Below are 9,710 nucleotides of genomic sequence, written 5' to 3'. Positions count from 1 at the left end.
CTTCCATAAATCCTATAATTGCAATGTAGGAGATGCATAATATATTAAGCTTTCTTGGATCTGCTCCTTCTGAAGACACACACACATGGTAGGCATAAACTTCGTAAATATTGTGCACTCAGTGCTAGACTATAGGCGTAGTCATACTAGTCTCGAAGAACTGATTAACACATTGTAAGGCTGTGATAGGTCTGCACTGCTGTGACAATGTAGTCAATCGTCTTTGGATTGATCTTATTTACTGCATGTCGATCTCTAATTGTTACTTTATTTTTCTTCTCTCGGAATCAAATTTATGTGAAGTTTATCAAGCTGAAATTGACAACTTGAAATGAAATGATACATCTCAGGGACGGATCCAGGAATTCCGTTAAGAGGGGGTGGGGGGGGGGGGGGGCTTTACAAAATTAAGGGGGGAGGGCGCTTGCGCCTCCTCCAGTTTATTTTGATTTCTTTTGTTTTAACAAAAAGGGGGTGGTGCACGTGTGGATCCAATACTGCATCTCGGTACGTCCTGTACGATAAGTTGTTTTAGAAAAATCTACGCGCATTAGTTTACTAGTGGCAAGTATTAAAACAAAACAGTTTATACTCAACAACATCGGTTTTAATATTCAAAAAGAATTTGAAAAATGTTCTGATATTCTTTTGTTATTTCGTTATTATTATATGAAACTTAGAACCCTTGAAATTCAGGAACTTCATTCCTTCGCTCTTCACGACATGGCTTTCTCTCTTCATAACCAGGGTAGTGCACTTGTTTGATGCCGAACTCCATTGCAGTCACGTAGTTTTTTTTTTTCATCTTCACAAACCAGCGTCACGTCGTCCATGAACAGAAGGTGAGCAGAGAGCCATGGTTTTTCCCCGAGGTCATAACCGACCGAGACATGATAATTTCGTATTACAAGTGGGATGAGTGATCGATATAACGAAGAGTGGAGGTGACAGGAAGTCCTGTTGCAGGCCCGTAACTATTAAAGGTGGGGGACGGGGTCCGCGGAACCCCTTTCCCCCGTTTGCCAGCAGCCCCCTAAAATGAAAGAAATAAAAAGGAAAGCATGAGTCGCAGAACCCCTCCAGATGAAAGGACTTTTTGTTCTGTTTTGGTCCTCCTTCTGCGTTCTTTAATCACCATTTTGTCGATACGTAGGCCTACCTAGTTCATATTTAGTTCCTCTGCACCGTCACTTCCCACCCGGCTTCTTGTTCAACAAGGAACAAATTCTTCCTTTGAATGAAGCTGTAAGATCTCATTTGTTATAAATGTTCAAGCAAGTTATGGGTCCGTACTTGGAGGCAATGTCACCCGTAAACTTGTCCTTCATGACATGTTGAAATGCATAGAAATATAACACTGTGAAATCAAAAGCGAAGATGTGTTGATGATTTTATTTTACGCTTGATAAACACGACATGTACACAATGAAAACATCAATACACTCTTCTCTTTCTCTTTCCACATGTGCCACATATATTTCATATTAATTTATTTGATACTTGTACGAAGCCCGTGGTGCATCGTAAATAAAAATCTATATACCGATCCGGGATACCGATCCTAAGTTTAAACCAGACATGCTCATCCACACGTTTGCATTCCGACTTACTTTGTCGGGTTTATTTTACTATTTAGTTTTGTGTGATTTTTCATCGAAGGCAAATACTGTACATATACATTTCGCAAACGAATACATTACAGTATTGACAGATAAAATGTTTAAAGACACAGTATCAAACAAAAAGGCAGCTTTCAATATGCGCCGTTAAAGGACAAGTTCACCTTCATAGACATGTGGGTTGAGTGAATGCAGCAATATTAGTAGAACACATCAGTGAGAGTTTGAGCAAAATCGGACAATCCGTTAAAAAGTTATGAATTTTTGAAGTTTCTGCTCAGTCCTGGCTGGATGAAAAGACTACTATAGCTTGTGATGTCACATGAGTACAACGATATAAAAAAAGAATACAGAAAATTCAACATATTTCCATTTTTCTCGCATAGCAAAAGAACACTCGACTTCTCTCTTTCAGAAGGCAGGGGAAATAATATTACCCTTAACATACGTCAGTAGCTAGTCAAAGAACTGTGCACTTTATTCAAAAAGTAAAATTTTGTGAAATTCTCTTTTTATTTTCCTTATATAGTTGTACGCATGTGACATCATACACTGTAGTAGTCTTCTCTTCCAGCAGTGACTGCGCAGATACTTAAAATATTTGTAACTTTTGAACGGATTGTCCAATTTTCCTCAAACTTTCACTGATGTGTTCTACTAATATTGCTGCATTCTCTCAATCCTTATGTATATGAAGGTGGACTTGTCCTTTAAGTTGGTGAAAGTAACTCCATTCACCATGGAAGATATCAAAAACGAAAATGATTTTAGTGAATAATATCTTGCTACAATTGAAAACAATCTTTATCAAGAAAATTGTATCCACTGTTACCATGCACCATAACCAACCATTTACTAACAATATGATGGGTACTACCACCTTTATTATGCTGCATATTTTTTTTTTTTTTTTTTTTGGGGGGGGGGTGGGGTAGTATTATTTTTAAAGCACAGTCGTTTCAATCGATATATCATTTTCATTTATTTGTTAGCCTTCTGAATATAACATGATTAAGTAAACACAAAGTATTTATATAACACTATAGACACGTCATTACCTATACATTCCAGTATTATCAAGTTGTGTTCTTGTGTGTTTTCTTGGGATATGTTTCACATAAATTCCCACAGTGACAGTGACAGTAGTGCGTAGTCCTGCTTCATTGATAATGGTTACCAAGGAGACTTATGCCTGCATGCGATACCTCTTACGTGTATGGGGAAAAATAACCGTTGATTTTTTTTTTCTTTTTCAAAACAGACCAACTTCTGTGTTAAAATTAACATATTCCCCTTTCCGTTTCTAGATTTCCGATCCCTTTCTATTCCCCTTTCTAATCATGTACTACTTTTGTAAATGAAGCAATATTTATTATCTGAAAGCACTTCATCGCTAATGCCTTTAGTTTCTGGTGTTCTGACGGCGTTGATAGAGGATCACACCGATGCTGCAGACCAACATGGCGGACAGAGCAACGTATACAGTCACCGAACTCACCAACATACCTGATGAACAGTGAAAGGAGTATGTAAGGACCAATACAAAGGTATACAATCATAAACTTTAACTTACTTCTCTTTATGACGAGCCTATCTACCGGTTGCTGCTACAAAATAATAAACAACACATAAAACAAGACAAACATAACATAACATAAAATAACACGAATGAAAACTATCGAAAGCGAAAGCGTCTACTGCAATTCTGAGGAGGAACAGCATTCATGTCAATAGGCCCTAGTTAGTAAGTGTGCGTCGACATGATAAAATGCATACGTCAGGTTCTTATGGCGATATCCAGTGAAATCGCTCTCCACATTTTATACAAACATTCATACCAATATAGTTTCACATACCCCAAACACATACACACTTTGGATACAGTCTAAAATCTATACTAGCTACGCTCGTAGGTTTAAACAGTTCCATCCAATTCTCACCGATCTGTCCGGTGCATCATTCGTCATGATAATCACTCTCTCTTCTCCCCTGCGCTAGGATCACTGTAGGTCTCCACTTTGTGTGAAATTTTTTATTTGCTACTCTCTCTCTCTCTCTCCATTTCTTTTGTTATGCCATTTCCCAGAGTGTAAATTCTCATTTGATATATAGATATAATAGATGTCATCAAACCAACATTTTTCCTTCTTTTCTTCTTTTTTTTTTGGAGGGGGGGGGGGAGAAATAAGAAGACTATAGTATTAAAATACGGTGTGTATTTCTATTTCCGGGACCATCTAAAGTGCATGGCGTCTTGGAATATCAGTATCATACCTTTGTTTCTCTGGACGGCGAATGGTCCGCTTGACAGCAGGTAAGCATTACCAGGTTTCCGGTTCGAATACCTTTTGGCACGGAACCCAGAACGGTCCGAAGTATGGCAACTTTCCAATCGATCGTTTTGCTGGCATGCCAGGACGTTACAGTGGATGTATGTCTGTTAGATAATCAAATGACAAATACTAGTTATGCTCAATGACTCCGTAGCTGGCGCTTTATTACTCACTATACTAAAATCAGTCTTGAAAGCAAGAGAATAATTAAGTAGAGCGGTGAAGGTTGAGGTGTGAATTTTCCTTCAATTTGTCTCCCTCATCGTAGAGGGAGAAATTTGAATAAAATTACACCTCAAATTTAGTCTTTATAGACATAAAATCAAAATATCGTCACGGTTCCATTTATCTATTATCATAGCAGGATTTCTTTGCCTTAAACTTTAACAAGTTTATGTGGTAGTTGGTCGAAGAAGGAGTTTCCTAGCAACAGTCAAGTTTAACGTTAACCTTGGATGCCCCCTAGAAAAAAAAAAAGAAAGATTAAATGAAATAAATGAGTAAGGATACATTCGGTTAAAATGTTGGAGGCCGGTTGAGATTCATGATGTCATATTCTATTGTCAGACAAGTAGTTCTCTGCTTACTCTGGGTCTGCAAAACCAGTGCAATTTTTGACTACACAGATACAAAGGGAGTTCATCTTTTCCAAGCAAGAACTTGACAACAAATAATCCCAATAAAATCCCTGATATTATTCATCAATATTCAAAACTATTGAGGTGATGTTCACTTACCACAGGTCATCACATATCCACCATACACACCCGTAAAGTTCATCGTTGCAGAGAAATTAGAAAATGGAAATAAGAGCTGAAAGATTCTCACCAACTCTGTAACGCGACTGAATTGGAAAACCCTGACTGAAAACGCCTTCACCGTCGAGTTGTTGATATCATAGACTTCCACGTTTCTCGATACAGCCAATCTGCATATAAATTTTGATTAAAAATGACAAGGTTTGGTGAAATGCGTACAGTTTACTATAGGGCTTTTTACACTTGTAAATTTTTGCTTAGCCCCGGACTATCGGTGGGGCTAAGGGGGGGCCTTAGCCCCACCGTTGGTACGGGACTATCCTTAGCCCACTTTCTGTTTACACTCGTTTTTGCCAAAGTGGGCTAGCCCCACCGATAGTACGGTACTATCTGGCCCTGCAAAATAGCAGGGGTTAGAACCGCAATTGCGGTGCTAGAGCACCGCAATTGCGGTGCCAAGCAAGTGAGTGTAAACAGAACGAAAAAATAATCCTGGGCTAAGCAACGGAGACGAAGTCCGACCCTCACTGACCAATCAGAAACGAGGTAATCAAGTGCTGCCGGTGCGTGCGTGTACGTGTACAGTACACAGCGTAATTATGAATATTCATGTGGTTTGGAAAGTCCGGGGCTAAGAAATACGAGTGTAAAAAGGTCAGTTTTCTCCTTAGCCCCGGACAAGAGATAGTACGGGACTAATTGGCGAGTGTAAAAAGCTGAAAAAATTGGTACGGGACTAACGATAGTCCTGGGTCAGAGAAAGTCCGGGGTTAAGAAACACAAGTGTAAAAAGCCCTTATGTAGAAAGTGTTACAGTTATCAATTTCATGATTTAATAAACGTCTGGAAATGTGTACCCGAACACCCGGAAATGGGAGAGGAGAGACTCATGAAACCCGGAAGTGGGCCCCCACACTTTTGAAAACGCTGTGCCGGCCCTGCTAATCACAAATCTTGCTCAAGAGCTTTCACTTGCAAGACCTATACTGACTAAACTTGAAAGATGTTAAAGAATAAAGTGAAATATCATTATCAAAAGCTTATTAATGAACGATTGAAAATGCAGAGTTTGAACGGTTTTGGAAACACTGATCGTTTCCACAGTACATTAAAACCATTTGTATGTCCCAACCAAAAGTGATTTTTATTAACAGCCTCAAAGATTTTCCGAGGGTGTCCGAATTCTTCCATATAGCATAGGCCTACAGACAGCAGATGAGCAGATCCAAAGACGCAGAAATCGTAACAATGTTGTCGAAGTGCTTAGATGCAATCTTGACATACAAGAAGGAACCGATGTCCAAAAGATATCAACACAAGGCGGATACAGGGATAAAACTCGTATTGAGTAAGAGGGCTATCACTGTTCCCCTAAAACTTACCCACTCTCTATCAGATCTCGGTAACTCCGATCTGCTGGGTCTGGAGAAGGCGTCTCCCAGCAACGCTCGTTGAGGATGTAAAGATTCCTCATGGATGCGATTGTTGTGCCGAGGTAGATGGTATCGCCTTCAAACACCTTGTTAGTTTTGATTCATTGAACAATTGATTTGGAAATCAGTCGAGATAATTCAATGACACAAGTGTATCAATATGAAAAGTTGCTGACTCACTCTATTATCTAAGAGGCTGAAGGTACCTCGTGTAAAATCTCTACAATATCAGTATTGAGTACCCTGGTGCAACATGTTGCAGAAGCCACACAACTTACTGCTCGCTCATTAGTGATTCACGAAAAATTCTTTTCGAAAGCATTATAGTCATTTGATTATAAATTAAATGATCTAAAGTACATTTACAATATCCATTACACAATACTAACAAACATTGCAATATTTTCCTCGAATGAATTTCCTTTTAAATGATCATGTTCTCCTGATCCGAACCAATCAAATCATCACCTGCATAAGACGTTATATGGATGTTCATTGCCTTTCCTCAGTCGTATTGTGAAATCATTATCACTATAGGGGAAGTGTGGGAGAGTTGAGCCACTTTTTACATTTAGTGATATTGTTCAATAACTATACACAATTTATGGATTATTCGTTCGCTGGTATATACTACAACTATTCAGGGATAATATGATAGCCCAATAAGACACCTAGCACAAACAACTTGGGGGTGACACTTCAACAAAAATATTTTGCAAAATGGCTCAAGTCTCCCTTGATGTGGTGAGAGTTGAGCCACGGGGTTGGGAGAGTTGAGCCACTATGCTATAGGCCCTACATATCATATTAAGAAGTTCAGGCTTATAAAAGAAAATGACTATGGAAACCTATCTAAGGAAAGATGGTGTAATGGTAACAGAGGGGGCGGGGCGTCTGTTTGACTTGCGGGTCATTGGATGGATAATGTGGATGTTGTTGGGGTCCAACTACGATCACATGATCAGGATTTCTAGATGCACCCTGATTGGATTTGCGTAATAAGTCAACTGTTGGTGTTAGGAAGAAGAAACCGCCTGTGGGGCGTCACCCCTGGCGAGAACACCACATACCTTTCCAATATTCCTCACCTCATCCAATTGCAGACCCGTTTCTTTGACCAAAAAATGACACTCATTGAGCCACTTGAAGGGAGGGTTGAGCCACTTGAGGGCTGAGCCACTGGAATGCAGGGTTTAGCCATGGCACAACTCTCCCTCGACACGTTGGTACAACTCTCCCCACAGTCGCCATTTAAACTAACCCTCAAAACCTACGAAAGTGACCACACCAAACATGTTGAAATTTGCTGAAAGAAACAAATGATATACAGTGTGTCTCTAAAAAAAGTAAACCCAACTTCAACAGCAAATTTTCAGAAAACTATAAAATATTTGCACATTATTTTTTCATGGTTAGATAGTTCAATAAGTCCTCTATCCAATGATACCACATAGGTTATGTAACTCTCATGCATGACTGAGCATGATTCAACTTAGTGAATGGGTGTGAAATCATCACTGTGGCAAGTTATTTCTTGCTATTGTCATGCATTCAGGGCATATTTGAAGTTAAATTTTTGTCAGCAAAGGTTGTTCCTGACACAGGCACACTTCACATGCTTTCCAAACATGGTACAGTTGACAATTGACCAGAGAGTATTCCTGGTAACTCGATACCAGGAAACAAGAAGTTGCGTGGAAATTCAAGAGGCTTTTTGGGTGCAGTTCCCCGACAGGCAGCCTCCAACACAAAGAGCCATTTGGTACAATGTGAGAAAGTATGCTGATCACGGAACTTGCCACAGTGATGATTTCACACCCATTCACTAAGTTGAATCATGCTCAGTCATGCATGAGAGATACATAACCCACGTGGTATCATTGGACAGAGGACTTATTGGACTATGTAACCATGAAAAAATAATGTGTAAATATTTTATAGTTTTCTGAAAATTTGCCGTTGAAGTTGGGTTTACTTTTTTTTAGAGACACACTGTACAGACTATCTGCTAATCCAACTGATCCGCACTTATCCTCTACCATTGGTGTGAGAGAAAACCACATATCTGACAAGTTGACATTCACTTTTGGTGACCAAAAATGGTTTTTCTTTGACTATATTGTCATGCTTCGTCCAACGTCGCGGCCTCATACACTGGTATATAGATAATCATAGGCATGAACAAGAAATGGCAGCAGCTGACTGCTGTCAGTCACTATGAAGATGTGAGGTGGCCTGGATCAACTCTCCCAGTGGCTCAACTCTCCCTACACACTGTGATCATGGCACTGACTCATGATAATTGCAATGTAATACAAGGACGGGTGATATTGGATACCTGTTCTGGGCGATCCTGTTCCGACAGAGCTACGTCGAAATTTTGACTGGTGAATTGCCGAATAGCAATGGTGAAATTGCCATTGCCAAACGCCTCTGTAAAAACGGACACGGAAGACTGGACGATGTATGAGGTGTGGACGAGCTGTCTGCGCCTCACTGTGCAATTGACAACGAAGCTCTGCATAGCCCCGCTCACATCCTCAATCTCATTCGTGAAGAAAAGGTTCTCCTCGTCACTCTGAATACAAAAAATATATTTGTGTCAGGGTTATGAAGGTCCCCTTAAATAAGGGTTGCATGTGATATCGATACCCAGAGCATGTCTGAACCAATGTTCTATAACTTGTCACCCTCTTTCATTCATACTGATGACCAGGGCTCAACATCCCTCCCTGTCTATAGAAATCGTAAACACACTTCCTGAGTTTGCTTACGCATTACCTTTCCTGCAATGTATAAGAATAATTTGTTGTTATGTTTACAGTATCAGGCTTAAATGAATAGAAATATATTCAGATTTCAAAGCGCATTCACAGAAATTAAATTCAGGGAAAGATGTTAAATTTCCACCATTGCAGTTTATGTAATTTAGGGTCTGGCAGTTTCCATCTCACATTACAGGCCGCGAGTGAATTGCATAATGTGGTAGAATTACGATTACAGGACTGATTCAAGACTACATGTACGTCTCAAGTCTTTTAGTTTTGACAGATAGTTACAGATGATGATATCAGCATACATAAAACTTCATACCATGGCATGATAAGTAGTTATTCCTACAATTTAATTTCCTTGTTACCGTAAAAGAGGCGGGATTGATAAGCTGCACGAGTCCTGTCTAATTGTCGGTACATATTTCCACTAGACTTTATTATATTTACCGTTATGCGAGTTCCACACTCTTCGAAAGATGTTGAAAGGGTGACGTAGTCAGAGTTGAAAGCGTAACCATAGCAACGAGAAGAGGAAAACCGAATTTGGCTAGGAGCCGAGATTCGGTAACTTCCCCTTTTTAGGAGTATTTCCATTCTGCCGTTGTCACACGAGACTTTCGGAGCTGCCAGAGAGAAGGGAGAGAAAAAGGAGAATATATGGTAGAGACAAAGAATGACACGAAATCCAGCGCAGTCACGATATTTCACAAAACATAACAAAATCACCTAGTAGTACTGATTAACGTTTCAAAAAGAAGTTAATGTGCTATTTATGATGATTTGTAATAACATG

The 9,710-nt window shown here is 39.6% G+C and overlaps 1 protein-coding gene and 1 long non-coding RNA gene across 2 annotated transcripts in view; one reads left to right on the top strand and one right to left on the bottom strand.

Annotated features, from left to right (window-relative positions):
* Window positions 1–809: 809 nt before the first annotated feature.
* The window catches only part of LOC140234363 (uncharacterized), a 9,803-nt gene continuing 902 nt past the window's right edge, over window positions 810–9,710 (top strand). The window contains exons 1-2 of the long non-coding RNA XR_011901621.1: window positions 810–842; window positions 3,026–3,166. This is a non-coding gene — a long non-coding RNA (uncharacterized lncRNA). The remainder of the gene's footprint in view (window positions 843–3,025; window positions 3,167–9,710) is intronic.
* LOC140234362 (uncharacterized) overlaps window positions 3,022–9,710 on the bottom strand; it is a 27,535-nt gene continuing 20,846 nt past the window's right edge. The window contains exons 9-14 of the mRNA XM_072314420.1: window positions 9,365–9,540; window positions 8,482–8,721; window positions 6,093–6,229; window positions 4,781–4,880; window positions 3,894–4,056; window positions 3,022–3,125 (exon numbers count right to left, since the gene is read on the bottom strand). Of these exons, the coding sequence (XP_072170521.1) occupies window positions 3,022–3,125; window positions 3,894–4,056; window positions 4,781–4,880; window positions 6,093–6,229; window positions 8,482–8,721; window positions 9,365–9,540 (920 nt within the window). The remainder of the gene's footprint in view (window positions 3,126–3,893; window positions 4,057–4,780; window positions 4,881–6,092; window positions 6,230–8,481; window positions 8,722–9,364; window positions 9,541–9,710) is intronic.

The sequence above is a fragment of the Diadema setosum genome, chromosome 10 (genome assembly GCF_964275005.1).
Source record: "Diadema setosum chromosome 10, eeDiaSeto1, whole genome shotgun sequence".
NCBI classification, from domain to species: Eukaryota; Metazoa; Echinodermata; class Echinoidea; order Diadematoida; family Diadematidae; genus Diadema; species Diadema setosum.
This window is presented reverse-complemented; position numbering and strand designations above follow the sequence as displayed.